General features: G+C 41.5%; 1 protein-coding gene across 1 annotated transcript in view; it reads right to left on the bottom strand.

The window, feature by feature from the left end:
* Window positions 1-14,420, bottom strand: part of ITGBL1 (integrin subunit beta like 1) — a 163,738-nt gene extending 149,318 nt beyond the window's left edge. The window contains exons 1-2 of the mRNA XM_075424326.1: window positions 14,323-14,420; window positions 12,837-13,048 (exon numbers count right to left, since the gene is read on the bottom strand). Coding sequence (XP_075280441.1) covers window positions 12,837-13,048; window positions 14,323-14,420 — 310 coding nt within the window. The remainder of the gene's footprint in view (window positions 1-12,836; window positions 13,049-14,322) is intronic.
* Between the last annotated feature and the right edge of the window lie 2,211 nt (window positions 14,421-16,631).

The following is a 16,631-nucleotide window of genomic DNA, read 5'->3' as shown; positions in this document are numbered from 1 at the left end:
AAAAATTTAATGCTTCCAATGTTAACTTACCATCAAATTGCAAGGGTTAGATAAAAAATGTTTTCCATGACTCTGAGCTTGTTACAGAAGTCAATCCACTATGTATCTCTAGAAAGTGTTGATTTATGCCTCTCTGTTGAAAAGATGCTTAAGCTTTAAAGAAGCAAGCTTGTTCCCAGGTTCGTTCCTGCTTAGAGACTTGGTAGCGGTCATTCAGAAATGTAGTCATTTAGAAACTTTAAACCGACACTCATATTTTGTACAGTATTATAAATAATTCATACGATGAAATTTCTTAGTCTTAACAGATTAAAATCAATGGTTATGCATACCTTTCCAAATTATTATATGGAGAAACATAATAGTATGACAAAAGCTATCATTACACCACCACAGATCCTCCTCACTAAAGCAGAACACCAGGCTGAGAATTGGTTTCACAGCAGCATTAAAGAAAATCAGCCTTAAAGAGACCTCTGGAAGAGATTGTTCGGTCCACTTCTGTGCCTGGAGACACAAAGCAGTGTGTGTTGATCCTTCCTGACAGATCAGTTAGTCCAACCTGTTCTTGACAGTCCAACCTGTCCAACTTGCCAGTCCAACTTAACAGTCCAACCTGTTCTTGAAACCCCACAGTGGCAGATTCCACAGTCTCCCTATGACAAGATTTTTCACTCTGATCAATAATAATAAGAAAAGCAATGCACAGATAATTTGGAGTAACTAAAATAAATTAAAATTTCAGTATGTTGTGCCACCTACTCCAGGAAGGAGAAAGGGGTGAAGCAGGAAGAAATGTTGATACAGCAGTGTACACCTGATTTATGCCTGTTCTAAAAAATCTGTGGTTTAGATTCATATCCTACCAGGAGCCTCTACAACTGAACAACACCCACATGAATAAAGTATGAGCTAAGAAAGAGTATTCAATTTCATAAAACTGCAGTTAACTTCTACAAGGTCAGTGAATACCCAAGGCAGTTCAACTTCTGTTGAAGGCATGCCTCCTCTGAGAAATAGTCCTCAATCACAAGTGTTAAAGCAGAGGTCATCAGTTTGACAAAGAGCCACCAAGAAGTATAAAGAGAGCCAAGATGGGTCTAACTTCCACCCAGGCCCTCATGGAAACTGTTCTTTGATGTGCCAGAGGAATGGATTAGGAAACATGTAACAAGCAGTGCCAAGGATTTGGGCCATACAGAGACCACCCAAAAAGCAGAGAAGACTCTGAGAACAGGGACTGGAATTAGGAAAAAAGATCTGGCAACTGGACGTAACCAAATTGTTCAGAGTGGGGCTGGCAACCACTGCTCGTACATATAAAGATGGAGGAAAAGCCAAGGCAACACCTGAAACCCTGAAAGACAGAGGACTAGAAGCCCATATGAAGGGCCAGAGGCACTACGTGCTTGTTTTAAAAGAGCTTCATAAACGATGTCCCAGGCAGAGTAAGATTATTTTTAAAACCTCTAACTATGAGTTCCTTTGATAGGCACCCATGAAATAAAATGAAGTCTGTGGTCACTGTGTTATTTAGATATATCCTCCAAGACACTCTGCTGCAAAAACTTAATTCAAAAAATTCTCATGTGATACGTCTCTTTGAAACCACCTACCGAGCAACCATGCTATATTTTCTGGATAATATCTGTAAATAAAATCTCTTACAAGCTGCACGTAAGCCTAGCAGACATACATTTAAACATTAAACAGTTGCATTTAAAATGGAATTTTCTTAGTCACAAACCAAAATCCCACAGAACTCATATACAAAAGCATTAAGATGGTGAGGGGAGAAGGGACTGAAACCCTGCTCATCCAATTACAAAACCTTAATCTTACTGTGACTTTCCAAATCAGCAGACCATTTAATAAAACTTGGGATAGTTCTGTCAGTGTAACCGAATCCTTAATCCATACAGAAGAGTCTAACTCTTTGAAAGACTACCTTTAATTTATCATAATGTTTCCACACAAAAGTCTCATTTCTGGTAAGTCCAACTCTGCCAGTCTGGAGAAGAATTATTTTGGTAAATGTCCTGTCAAACTACCACTGACTAACAAGTAACTCCTTGCAGCAGTACAATACACAGAAGAAAAACAAAACAGAAAATCATGTAAAATGTTGCCAAACTTAAAAGTGTTCTAAACTTTGGAGATTTCATGATTGTTATTATTTGCATACCATTACCATTTGCAGCTAAATGACAGGGTCTGTATGATGCTGTTGTACTTTTGTCTGCTATTAACTGGAGATTCTGGTCAAATAAGGGAAGGAAATATTGTGAGACCAATTCTCTGTTGGCATAACTGTATTGATTTCATTAGACTTATGTCAGCAGAAAACAGGCTTCTGTTTAGATAAAAAAAAAAAAAGCCACACCATTTCCATTTATTAAAACATTTTTTTAACCTGAAAAGTAGAGATGAGTGACATGATCCACTCCTAAATCTAACAAAGTACATGACTGGGGTTTGGTAATTTTGCCAATCCCATCTCCAGTCCATTTTTTTGTTGCATTTGTGTGTCACACACAATCAGCTAGTAGGAAGTTAAGCATTATAAATCTTGAAAAGACCTTGCACAATTATTTTTTATTGTGATACACAAATTTATGCCACAGTTAAGCCTCTGTTTAGAAGAGGCCACGTACAAAGGAAAGCAGTTTACAACAAATGCCAATGATACGCTCTAACATTTCTCATCTATGCTTCAATTAATTAATCAGTCTTGGGGAAAAAAGGCAGTAGGAAATGTTCCAGTCCCTCTCACTGTAACAAGATGCCCTAAAGTCCTGGAAATGAGCAAGGAATATATTCGGGAATGAGAAGAAAATTTCACTGTATCTGTAGCTTTTGGAGGAACAGGTTACGCAGAGTGGCTCATTCTGGGATGTTCTCAGATGGATTTTTCAGTAACGGAAGCAGGAAAGACATTGCTCCAAGAGCTCTCTAGGGCACGCCAGCCTTAGGTTAAGCTGCAGTGGCTGAATCAGCCAGGCTTAAGAAACTAAATGAGAGCTGGGCCAGCTAAAACTGATCTCTTTTTTTCCCGTAAAGGATAACTGTAAAAATAGAACTTGGGCATTTTGCCTTAAATAAAAGGATTTCCACAAACGTAGACTGTAGGCAAACCCACATACATGGAGAGTAGTTGTATTCAATTGCAATTGCTCCTACATTCCCAATTCCCATCTAGAGAAACTGCGCTTTCTGGAGGTGATGGGCAATTTTCTTTCAGCGATAGCTGGCACTTGGATCTCTTCCTAAGCACTGACTGGGAGTTGTGCTTCATTACACTCACTGTGTTTGTGATGAGGACTGTCTGTGGCTTGAAACAGAAGCAAGAATGAAATGAAATTCTTTCAAAACATGGTCATTAGAACTACCAGTCCTACAACAGTACTCCAATGAAGGGCTTCAAGACCATCTTGATTTTAAATAAATTTCTTGCTGGTTATCTGCTTCCCACAGAATTTACCTGACTACAAAGGCACCAGAAAAAAAGCTAAGTAAATTTGTAATACTGACTTCTATGATTCTGTAACAGAACATCTCAGCCTTATCACTGCAAGTCAGACTACTGTCGTACAATTAATTCACTGTTGCTATTCTTTCCAGTTTAAAAACTGCTTGAGAAAGAACCAAGTCAGTGCAGATCGTTAGGGTGAAAGTGTGGTGTGTTCCGAGAGCTTGCATTTAAGTATTTTTTTACATGTAAAGCATATAGTGATTAAAAGGCACAATTCTACAAATGCATTCAGGAGACCCACACTGCAACATGTTCTTATATGGATTTTTGTCATGTCACCGCCACTGTTCAGCATGATTTGGACCTTCTGCAAGTATGATGACATTGGTTGTCCTTCTCCATGTCTGTTCTTCCCTGTTCCTGAACTGAAAGGTCAGAACTTCTCCAGTAATCCTTCAAAACATGACTTTACCAACCATGATTTTGAGGACTGTTCTCTGGAACACAGTCTACCAGGCATGTCACTGCACCTGCAGTTGTCAGCATTTCTTTACAATCTTTTCACGGTAGGCTTAAAAGGATGTGAACTTAGAACCTTCTTTCTATTTAAAAGCCTGTCATTCTGGAATAGCTTTGAAAATAATTACTCTTAGCTCGATTAACCAAAGTTATTTCAGAATAGTCTGAATGACCAAGCTGTTTTTCTGACCGATTCTTTTTGGGATTGACCTGCTAGAAATTCACCTCCTTATTTATAGGTGGAACACTTTTAAGCTGGAAAAACACTGGCTGTTTTCATAAATCAAAGCTGCCGTCACTTGAATAACAGTACATAGGAATCAACAATTCAGTAGTATGTAATGCATAGATGGCTCTTTGGAAAAGGGATACATAACATATTTGTACAAAATACTATTTTTAGCATCTAAACATGAAAAAAATTACCCTTTTTTGACACAGCCCTAACTGATAATTTTCATACTATCACATTTTATTCTTGCACTTGATGGGGACTCAGTGGTTTGAGTCCCTGAGTGGGACTCAGATACTTGGGCTCGTTTCACCATCAGTTAAAGATGATTAGAAGTATATTTTTGATCTCTGACCCTCATCTCCCTCTCTCTTCAATATCAGCAGAAAAGTATATACCTTCTAGCAACTTGTTGCAAGAACTGAAAAAGATGGTGTATATCAGAGCTGGATGCTGTGATCATTACAGTCCAGTGTCGTATACTGGACATGTTCTCACCACCTGGAGTGGGGCTTGCATTCTTTTCTGGAGGGAAGGAATCTATTCCACTTGTATGAGCACGGCAGCTGAATTTACCATCAGCTTGTGGTCCCTAATAATCCAGTAAACCCTGTTCAAAGGAAAGAGAGATTACAGTCGAGTGTCTCATTCCCCAAAGAAAACAATGCGGCTATATGAGAAAGAAAGGGAAAGTGGTTCCATTTCAGCTTCTGAACTCTTCCTTTGGAAAACAGGTTATTCACAACAGAAAAGTATTTTAGACATCCAGGTTTGTTACTAGTTTAAAAGTCACAGGAATTGCTCCAAGGACAAGACAAAAACTATAGGTGTACAACTGAAAAGACAAAGAAAATCCCTCAACTAATATTTTTTTAGAGCACATACTCACCAGGACATACAGACACAGAAATGGATTTGATTATGTAAGTTTACCTCTTGGTCATAGATAAACGCCATTTGCTATTCACCCCTAAAAGAAATGCCTGTATCTTCATCTGCTAAAAAGCCGTTCAAAGCACATACAAGCTCTACTTATATTCAAGAATGTCTGAAGGGGAAAGGACAGACAAGAAATGAGTCTGGGTGTCTCAGGAAGTGGAGAGGAAGAGGGTTTTCTGAAGAAGAGGGTCTTCTGTCTTCTGAGACTCAATCAACTTGCACCATTGATTTTAACAAATATCCAGTTACTTTCTGCAAAACATAGCTTAAAACACTTGCAGCAAGGAAATGAGGCATAAAGAAATCTGTGTTGCATCACAACAAACTGCTTTGCCGTACTTGTTCCGCACATTTCAGACAAATGAATGGACTAAGGTAAATGATTAACATTTATGTCTTGCTTTAAACATGTTATCAAGATCATAAACTAAATCATTTCAAATGTCAGGAAGCTACCATTTCCCTTCTGCCATTGAAGCATAAGTCCACTGGAGAAAACCATAATGAATACAAAATTAAAAGATGTATCATGGTGCAAATGCACAAGACTCTTCATTAAAAGTAGAGAGTCAGATTTAGCATTTAACTGTCAACCACACACCTTCAAGATTTAAATAACTCTAATATATCCTTTTAATTAAATAGGAAATTACATGCAAAATGGGAAAAAACATTTTAAAAGAGCTGGTTTTGCATTCAGTAGCCTATAACTGTGGATCATGAAAGCTAACATCCCCAATTTTTAAAATGACTGACACAACCTGGTTTAAAAGACTGAACTGGAGCTGCTGGAAGAATAGGACTGGAAAAACCGTGACTGAAGAAGGTGGACTGTGGCAGTCTGTTTGGGGCATGGCAGGATTCTCCCACAGCCTGCTGGCACCTCTTCTCATCCCCAGCATCACCTCCAGGAACAGAATACTCTGACCAGGTGCTCCATACACAATATCCGCTGCTGCATGCCGCTGCAGAGGCAATAGTGTTTGGCTGTAATGTTTTCCAAATCACAAAGTTATAACTCATTTCACTCCATCCAGTGTCAGAGTTGGCACTCCCAGTCACTTTCTCCGTAAAATGCCCCAGATATGCCTCCAAAGACTCTGACTGCCACTCTTTAAGCTGCTGGCAAGAAAATGCCCCAGATTATATCACTGCTGCTACTCAGGTGGACAGGCAGAAGGGCGAAGCAGGTCTTAGGAGTGTTAGGAATGTATTTGCCCTTTCAAGAAAGGGGACAGGTGCAACTACAATTACACTCCGTTGCATCTTTATTCCTCTTCATATGAGAACCTGATCATGTAACTGCTTGAGTTCGTGTTCCAGCCCACTCCCAATGTACCAGCTCATAAACCCCTATCTGCAAATAAAGGCTCACTCCATCACCAGGAAAGGGAGATTTTAAACAGCCTTTTAAAATATTGTATAAAAGAAGAACATTATTTCATTACATATTCAGACTTGGAATAGAGAAGTGGAGAAAAACATACCTCACCGGGTATGGACATGTGTCCTTTCAATGTAGAATAATTGCTATGAGCAGGGCTTGCAAGTGGTTTGGGCCAAAACAACACCCTCTTTCTAGATAAAAATAAAAAACCGCAAAGAAATCAAAGAAAAAAAATCAAATAAAAAACCTCAAATTCCAGCTCCTTCACCTTTGCCGTGTTCTTCATAGTCCTTCCAGCTCCAAAGGAAATTTGACACCAGGAATACAACTGTGGTGCCCCACAAAGTAACATGACCTCCCTCCACCACCATATACTCTAGTTAAAGTACTGATAGGTTCCAGCACCACATATATACTTTGGGGTCTTTCTTTGCATGGCAGCCAAGCACCAGTCCTTTTTAGGCACAAAGTGCCCTTTTTCCTGCGACAGCACTAGCAATGTTTTCTTTTCTGCTGAAAAAGCTCATGGAAACTTTTTAAATCAGTGATGTTTCTTGTCAGGGAAAACTACCTGGGAACACCTACACTGAAAGGTCTATGGTCCAGTGGAAGAAACAATGGATGGTTTGAAGCCCTTTGTAGGATCACCTATCAATAATAAAACTTTAAATAAGCATAGAAAATCTTACCAAGCCAGTCAGTTTGTCTGACGAAGGCTGTCATAAGAACACTTGCTGAAACCCATCCACCGATGAAGCAAATAAGATCACTCATACATTCTTCTGTAACATTAACAACACCATCTATTTTCTATCATCAGTATCTTTTCCATATTAATCATAATGAAACCCAAGTGTTCATAAAAGGGCTCAGTCTGTGAAGCAGTTTTGTCATGAAGGGTATGTTTTCAAATAAATAAAAAAAGACTTCAGTTCATTATCAGCCCACGAATAGCATAAAAATTCAAACTCACTTCAGAACACTCATTTACATTGTCAAAACTTGCACAAAGGTTTGATTTTTCTCTGCAACAGATAAGCTTGTCACCCCAGCCTAAAGAAGGACAAAAGGTGAAGTAGAATGCTGCTCCCTCCCTGCTTTGCTGGTGGTGATGGCCAGAACAGGTGCTTTCCAGCTCTGCCAGGTGCTGCCAAAAGCCTCTCCTTCCACATACCCAGCACATTCACTTTTAGTTTTCAAACTAGCATACATTTTCCACTAGTAACACCTGCAGATGAGTGCTTCAGTTTGAAAAGGACAAAGGACTCAAGGTGCTCAAAACAAGGGATAGGCATTTAGCAACAAAGCGTTTAATAAAATACTTTCAAAACGCCTCCCTTGTAATTTCCCTCATGGTGCCTCTCTGAGCTGCCTCCTCGTGCCTTGCTCGCAACTGCTGTGAACACACACTGCATTTGGAACTAGAGCAATTGTAGATGTATCAAAGGCTGCTTGAGTTTACCTAGATCAGGTACCAACAGCATAAAGCCAAGAATAATATGGGCTTTAGCTTGCACTTTGTAAGTCTGCCCGGGACCTCATGCGCTTAGCAAGGCAACGAGCCCACAGTGAGGTCTATGCTATCACAATTTCACTTCTACTAGAGTCTGGGAGACTTGTTTTGAGATGAATATGCATGCTATTATCACACCTACAAATCCCTGCTCCAGGAGGAAATGCCACTTGAAGCCAAGTTCTGAAATCCAGACTAAAGCAAACCAGGTCAGAAAAGAACTGCAACCTCCATTCCCATCAGTAGCCTCCTGCCCTGTTTTTAACTTTGTCTTTTTAGGAGGCTGTGTCTCCAATGACCACATGTGCCACAGCTGAATCTCTTCAAATGTGGCCTCTGACAGAGAAGAGGCTTACACCTGTTCTCAAAATCCAGGGCTTTGAATTTCACTCCAGATAAAACAGCAATCAATGCAGGTCACACACTGGCTTTTCTTCACACTTCTAGCAAGAAATGCTGCTCAATGAAAAATCAGCGTGTCAGACCTCCCTTCAATACAAATACAAAGGCACAATTGTTAGAGTATTCCCAACCCAACTAAGATAGCTCTGCTTAAAAACACTATTCAGCTTTCGTGCAAAGAGCAGCCCTCAGCTCAAAATGTTGTCCAGATTCCATTCTCAATTTCCAGCTCTTTCCAACTGATATATAGGGCCATATATCCAAGAAACTCACATGGATGCATAACTACTTATTACATCAATACTTTAATTTGGATTTATCTTGTATTTCTACATCCACTCCCTGTCGATTTGATTTTTCACTTGTGTCCTCTGCATAGTTTAAAGCATTACAGAGTGGAAATCAATGGCACTGATATCTTTCTGTCCTTCACGTAACTATAATACCACTTCTGGCTGTAAAAGCGTACGACTAACACTGCCATTACATTGCTGAACTAGTCTTAAAATAGGTACAGCACTTACAGTAACTATGGCTTTGGAGAAAGAAAGAGAAAGATCTTTCAGTGGCCTGGACAGAGGCAACAAAAGTTCCCCAGCAACTGCTTATGGCAGTGGTAAATCACATAGTACCACTATTATTCAGTAGGTGTAAAAGGTATTTTGGTTTGGAAGAAAAATTGTTTATAAAATCTTAGTAAGTATGGAAAACTAAGATAATGAATATAGTTGCAAGCAAAGAGGACACTTCTTCTTATGTTGCACTCTTTGCTGACACTGAATTGTATCTGCTCCTTGATCTCACCAGCTATGAGCAGTGCAATCATACTGTCTCATGTTCCAGCTGGCAATTTCTGTGGAGCATTCCCTAGCAACACCTAGTGTTCCCACTCCACTTGGCCATGGAAGTCTATGCTTAATTTACTTTTTCTATCTTCATTAATTACATGCACAGTAAAAAAGTTTAACTAAAAAAAAAAAAAATCACTGAAAGTGATTTTGCTCTGTACTGCAAAAACACAGAAAAATAGGCATCAGGCAGCGATGTGGTAGGAATTAGTGCCGCATTCCACTTTCCTTTGCACACAACACAGGCTTCACTCCTGCTAATAAAGCCTGAGGCAACATGAAACTGTCCGAGGCCAGAACTACTATCTGCAGATAAACAGCAACAAATATATTGTCTGCTCTGAATGATGCACAAATCCTTTGGGGTTTTGATTCAGTGTTTTGCAGTCTTCCTCCTCTCAGCACATCTCCTTGAAGATCAGCAGAAAATGACAAAATAAAGATGTCACCCACATTGCAAAGAGAATGATAGTATTGGGACTCCACTTTTCTTTCCTCTACACCCCATGTTATGGCAGGCAGACAAAAAGGCCACTGAGCAGGACTCAGACTGCAGCACTTCATTTCTCTGCTCTTCTTCGTTTCTGACTCCATGAGAGGTCACCTATTGCTTTATCAATCTCAGTGGGATAACAGTCAAAAAAATGATCAGAATTTCCTCCAAAGCACCTGGAAACATCACGGAAGTGAAATACAGTAGAGAAGTCTCAAGGGAGGGTAAAAGCACAGAGATATTTGTATCTGCTCCTCTTCATTACTCACGGCATAATCTCTTTTCCATTGTTTATACAAGGTGATAAGAAAAAGCAAGTCATAAACAGAAGGAAATATTTTCTATCTTCAGGACCCCCCTCTTCAGAATACGAGTGTCCAAGGACTGCTCCAGAAGATGAATCTGACCCAGAAAGTGCCTTGAAGACAATGAGCCGCATACTGAGAAACTAAGTATCTTGTTTAGCTTGGACAGGAGAGGGAGGTGGCGATATGCCTGAACTGACTGGCAGGGAAACACCATTATCTATGGCACCAGTGACTCAAACAACTCTGCATGTCTAACTCTGAATATGAACATCACCGGTGATTAGACATCAGTCACTTGAAAAAAGCATCATTCTGGCAGCCTGAAAAGTAGCTTGCTTGAGACAGCATTAATCTCAAACACCGTGACTCTCTAGAGGAATATTCAATTAGTCTCTGCAAGTTCTGCACATGGTATTAGTCGGCAGCTATTGTTGTACTCATCAGCAGAGACCCGCAGTGAAATGAGACAGCAAAAATCAAAATAAAAATAGAAAAAAAAAAAGAAAAAAGCGGGAAACAGGAATAGAACTGCAGTAAGACATTCTGGCTATTCACCTAAAGGAAATATAATTTAATCACTGAGTCAAAAATAAAAAAAGAGGCAAGTATGTCATGTATGGGGAATCAGCTTTGTGGTGTAGCATTAAGAAACATCAGAAGATGCAGTTTACTGAAGGGTCGGGGTGGTGGGTTGCTATTTACACAACATAAGGCCAGTTTCCTGCCAGTTTTACTAGATCTGACCATCTTTTCTACTCTCCCCTCCTCCATAGACACACAACTTCAAGTTAAGTGACTAAAAATGTGGAGGGGGAAATGAAGAGGGCAAGGAGCACAGCCTGGAAGGAGGATTTGCACCACCCAGATCAAGACCCCGTGTCCCAACCCCAAAGAATTTACCCAGGGCCTCTCCTGCAGTACTGGGCAGCCCTGGACTCAAAAAAAGCCAGCTGGACTTTCAGCACTGTTGTCAAAAAATTCAAACCAAACAAGCAAAACCCCTAGGCCCTTCACTGCTGTTTCCCTCCCCATTACTTTGTATTGAATTTTTTACTACTTCTTTTTCCAGAAGAGTGAATTTAAATTATTTGACATCTCAGTGGTAACACGGCTTCAATACTCCAGCTACAAAAGGTGACATCTACAAAAAAATGTTTTTTAAAAAACTTTTAATCCCTTCACATTCACATCTTTGAACTGCTGCAGGAAGTACTACACGAAAGCTAAATATTGTCAGAAATCTCTGGGGTTTGTTTATCCTGTCAGCGCCCCTTTCCACCAAAGCACTGACAAAACTTGCAGCCATGCTCGTGACATTAACAGAAACATAATAGTGGAGCTTGTAGCAGAATATTAAAGTTGGAGGAGCTTTCAGTTTCACCTCATACAAGTACCCCAGCAATGACAGCAAGCATACTGAAATCACACCATCAAGCAGAAAACTCACGTTTGGGACAGCAAAGCACCGAACTGATCAGCGGAGCCCCGGTATTTCTTATGTAACTGGACTTACAACTGCTGACTACAGAGTAGTTAAATCAGTTTCTCCACAAAACTCTAAAGTCATAGGTGCCAAATACAAATATTTTTCTCATAACTCCATCCTTGATCTCTTCATGTTATTATTGGACTTCTTATTCTCAGCTACATTGTTGCTAAAATAAGTTGCTCTTTTTTTCCTACAAATTTTGCCAAACCCACTCCTGGAATGCATTTGTATTATCCTCTTACCAGGAGAATTCCTGCAACATTCCCATCGACCTAATTGCAATTTTTGGCCTGAAAAGATGACACGTTTGTGTGAATCTGGTAAAGCTGTTGAAGCAGGGATACTAGAAATGAAGTACCCTTGTGGCCTCTTTCATCAAGCTCCAGGCTGAATCCCCTTAGGAATGTGATGGCATTTCTTCTCCCTGCCTTTTTCTAAAATCCTATTCTAAGCTGCTTAAAAAAAAAAAAAAAAAAATCCAAAATCTGACTGAAATAGCCCAGAAACTTAAGTAAAGACAGCTGGAAAGATGAAAGAGTGATAATGTTTAGATGCAAACCAAGTGATTTGTTCCACAACTGTCAGGGACTAAATTCTGTCCCAGAAAAGTATGTTATTTCATCTGTCATTAAAGAACACAGTGTCAGTGGGGAAATCTCTGAAATCACAATACAATTACATTGGATTGAGTCTCTATTTGGAAAGCATCACCATTACTTAGAGAAAAACACAGTTTTCATATTTATATGCCCTCAGTGTAGTACCTGTTAGACCAAACCTTCCTCATAGCAGGAGAAAAAAAAAAAAATTACATGACAAAATTGATTGTTCAGAGATAGTTAAAAGCCTTGGTAGATACCATAGGCCATCATTAGGCAAGCAGTTCAAATGCAGCAATATTGTATGAAAAACTCAAGCAGTATTGTGTCCTGTATTAGCTTCAAAACAGTCTGCAGAGCCTCCAACCCAAAGCAGCTCCTGCTTTTGCCCCCGCTGCATATGAAGCTCATGCTGGGGAACGTCCCATTTTACGGCAGAGACAGTGCCTTTGACTTGTATTCTTTAACCCGGTGAAATCCCTGGATGTGCCCACAATCCTGTTCAGAGTCACGGTTCAGGGACACATACATAACCATGTCTCTACTATCTCAGTGTGCTGTGTTCCCAATGTATTTCTGCTTATAATATATACCCTTGATGTTCTAAGCTTCTGTCACCATAGTGGCTTCCTTACCTGCGCAGATCTTCCCATCATAGATCTCGCACACCCAGTCGTGGCACTCGCAGAGCGGGCCGTAGTACTTGCCGGACTCCGTCACTTGGCAGATGCAGACCCCACACTCGCATCTGCCTCGGTTGCTGCACAGCTTCCCCCCCGGGACGCGGCACCTGAGCTCCGACTCAGTCCGGGACAGCCGGCAAGAAGAAGGACTACCCAAACCGCTCCTGCAGAAGACAGCAAAGAAAACAAGCTGTGGTCAAAGCCAGCGGCTGCAGCCCAGAGCTGATGAGAGCTTGGCTCATGGGAAACCACCCTCCTGCCATGGCTTCAGCCCATTCCTGGGATATTGTTTCAAACATCACCATTTTAGTTATGGTTGTAAACTACTACTTGCCTCAAATCACCCGATTTTTTTCTCTTTCATCAGAAATCTCATTGCTACCTGTGGGAATGCTGATATTGTATTTTACTTACCTTATTAACTGCATTAGGCTCATCTTCTTTTTCATTATGCATATCTGGCATACATGCATATACATGTATAGTTTGATTATTAATCACAAAACATTTTGATCTGAATTATTCCAAAAGGTTTAGAAAAGATATATATACATCCAAACATCTAGGTAGCGTAACAGGAATATATGATATCAAAAAGCAAACTGACAGTTGACTCTAACAAAATACATTTGCCAAAGTAATCCTTCTTGTTGTCAGATACATGGGATCCATGCTCTCATTGGAAAAGGAAACCGAAGTAATTACTGATTTCCAAGCAGGAGTATGGTTTGTGGCTGTAGTTTTACTAAAGTCAGCAGAATCTGGATGCTCGATCTGAAGACTTGCAGCTCTGCCATGCAATTGTACTGTGCACAGGAGCACACAGAGACCAGGTGTTTCAGGACGCACACGTGGAAAATCACACGTTGCCTCCTCAGGAGCTGGATTGTAGGAAAACAGAACAAAGGACTGGCCAAGCCAAAAATCGGTGTTCACGCTGCTAGGCAATGTTGAGGATTCAGGTACGAGCACCTGCACTTCTCAGACATGAGATTTTGCAGGCTCTGGAGCAAAGGAGCTGCCGGCTCCAAGAACAGGCAGGTGCTGGCCCTGGCTGGGGGAAGAGCACAGGGCAGCGTGCCTCGAAGAGCAGCAACACACGGGGGGTTGCGGCTAGGCGCCTGCTCCTCTCAGGTAGCAGAATTTAGAGGTTTGGATGCAGAGAGTCATCGCTATCCAGCTCTTCCCCCCTGCACGGTTTTAAAGGTCCGCGTCTCGGGCATGAAACGCATCATCTTTGCAAACAACCCCCCGCAGTTCACACGACACCTATCCAGGTTCCCAGCGACCCAGAGCCCTTCCCTCAGTGCTACTTCTAAGCAGGCAGAAGAAGAGCTCGTGAACCGCTCCACTGTCCCCTCCGCAACCCCAGCCTCCATGCTCCTGATATCTCATCTATCCATCACAACCCCCCGGGAGACTTCAGAGCCACACTTACCGCAGGGCCAGGGGGCCGGCCGGCGGTGTGGGGTGACCGGCCGGCAGCGAGGAGACCAGCAGCAGGACCACCAGCCCTGACAGACTCTGTGTGTACATGGCGCGAGCTGCGCTATGCCGCACCTGGAGGGCTCCTGCAGACAGCCGGATGGCCGGACAGACGTCTGGACAGACCCTCCGGGCGTGCAGAGAGCTGCGAGCTGGACAAGCCCTGCTCCGAGGCAGCTCCCCCCGTGCTGCAGTGGCTCCGATTAGCTGCCTGGGAGCGGGATTTGGGCAGCGCGCTGGGAGGGAGGCCGGTGCCAAACCCCGAAGTTTACAGTCAAGGCAGGGAAGTAATTAGAAACAGTTGCGCAGCCAGATGGTTTATTTTGACGTTTTAGAAGTGGCCCGCTCACAGATGTGAACGAACTGTCTCATTCTCAAAGCGCAGGCACCGTAAATATTCGAGGTATGTGCATCCCCCCGTCCTCTGACGGATGGCTGCTCGGGATAATCTGGGTAACGCGGTGGGAGAAAAATGCACCGCCGAGGAGACGGGACCAGTGCTCCCCAGCGGCGGCATTCCCACCCGGCTGCTGGAGCCCCAACCTCCCGCCGCCTCCCCGGGTCCCTCCCTCCCCTCCTTCCCCACGGCTACCTGCCCACGCCATCGCACTCTGCCACACCGCGGGCTGCCAACCTGCACCGGCCCCAGCGAATGCTAATTAAACAATATTATTAGTTAGCCATTTCCTAATGCCTCATTAAAACGCACAGTACAATCATTCATCAAAGCAGTGAGAGATTTTGGAAGCTCTTTAAAACCAAGCTAAAATGGGCGAGGGTCTCTCCAAATAAGCGAAATTTGTCAGGAATGGCCACATGCGTTTCTTTACACTATGGAAAAGTTGCAACACTTTTGGACCCCTCTGGTTGGCCTGGGAAATTGCTGGTCACCTGATACCTCCTTAGGATGGAGAGCTCTTAAAGAAACAAACTGCCACCACAAAAGTTGGTAGGGTATAGGTGTCCTAGCCTACGCACACACACGTGCACTTTTGAAGCAGGCAGCTGACTGGTTCCAGAGCCCATGTTGGAGATTAAAGTCCTCAGTAGCTTTCTCAAAATGAATAACTCTTGCTTTATTTTCATATTAGATATCTGGTACACCACAGATTATACTGTTCGAGAAAACATTCTAAGATTTGGTTAAAAATCCTTTGACTCGGATGCTGCCTTTCCCAAAAGTGTAATTAGGCATCTTACATTTAACATAGTGAACTCAAGGGTACAATTCCCAGGATTCCAGCTAACACAACTGGTTCTGCTAGTGATCTTCCTGCAGAAACAAAACACATCAAGCATTTGACTTTGCTCTGCTGGTCTTGTAGATGCCAAAAGAACCTTTAAAGTCCAGTTTGGGGCCTGTAAAATCTAGTTTTTAGTCAAGTACCCATTCAGTTGAAATATAAACTTTCACTGAAACATTGGAGTAGAGATCGGACAAAATCTGTGCTAGTGTATTTGTAAATATACATTCCTTTTCCCTGGAATATACAGGTTAAAGCTAAACACAATTCCAATGGACTATTAAAACATAAGACTTTTATTCTGTTTTAGTAGGTGATCTTGAAGTTGTGAAGTGTAAAACTTTGCTCACTACTTGTAGTATACTATCCTCTATCTGACACATATTTTGCCCTAAAACACGAGCAAGCAGAATTAGGATGTAAAAAAATCTAAGAGCCCCGTATATAGATTATTTAATTGTTTTGCTGCCCTTTATAGTATATTTCGTGTTGCAAATATGTCATGGAATTTTGTCATGCAATGCAGCTGGCAAAAATCCTGTATTAAGAGTGATCAGTTGGCTTCTGTCTTGCGATTGCTTACAGTTGTGCTAACCTCATGCATTTGACTTTAATGGGTCTAGGGAAAAAGTAAGTAATATTGGCAGGCCTTTATTTCTGACAGTCCTTGAATTTTGAAGTCCGTGCTTAATGCAGCATTATGCATTCTACCTGTGGGATAGTTTTTCAAATTTTGTTTTTATTGTAGCACTACAATAAAAGAAAAAACAACAAAAAATGGAAACCCCTTAGATTCAAAAAGAGAGCATGTTTAAGAAGAATATGATTGTCAGAAAATTGTACTGCCAGAAGTCTGGAGTTAGAGAAGAGCAAATAGAAAGCTTTGCATTTTAAACAATGGTAATTCCCTTCTGGCACTAAATTCATCTTTAATCCACAAACTAAAATGTTGCCATCTGTTGTCTTCCTCCTTTCTCCCTGTGCAGACTGGTGCTGATAGGTATTCACAAGACCTTCA

Source organism: Opisthocomus hoazin, chromosome 1, assembly GCF_030867145.1.
Source record: "Opisthocomus hoazin isolate bOpiHoa1 chromosome 1, bOpiHoa1.hap1, whole genome shotgun sequence".
Taxonomy (NCBI): domain Eukaryota; kingdom Metazoa; phylum Chordata; class Aves; order Opisthocomiformes; family Opisthocomidae; genus Opisthocomus; species Opisthocomus hoazin.
Note: the sequence above shows the minus strand (reverse complement) of the source record. Positions and strands in the feature narration are given on the sequence as shown.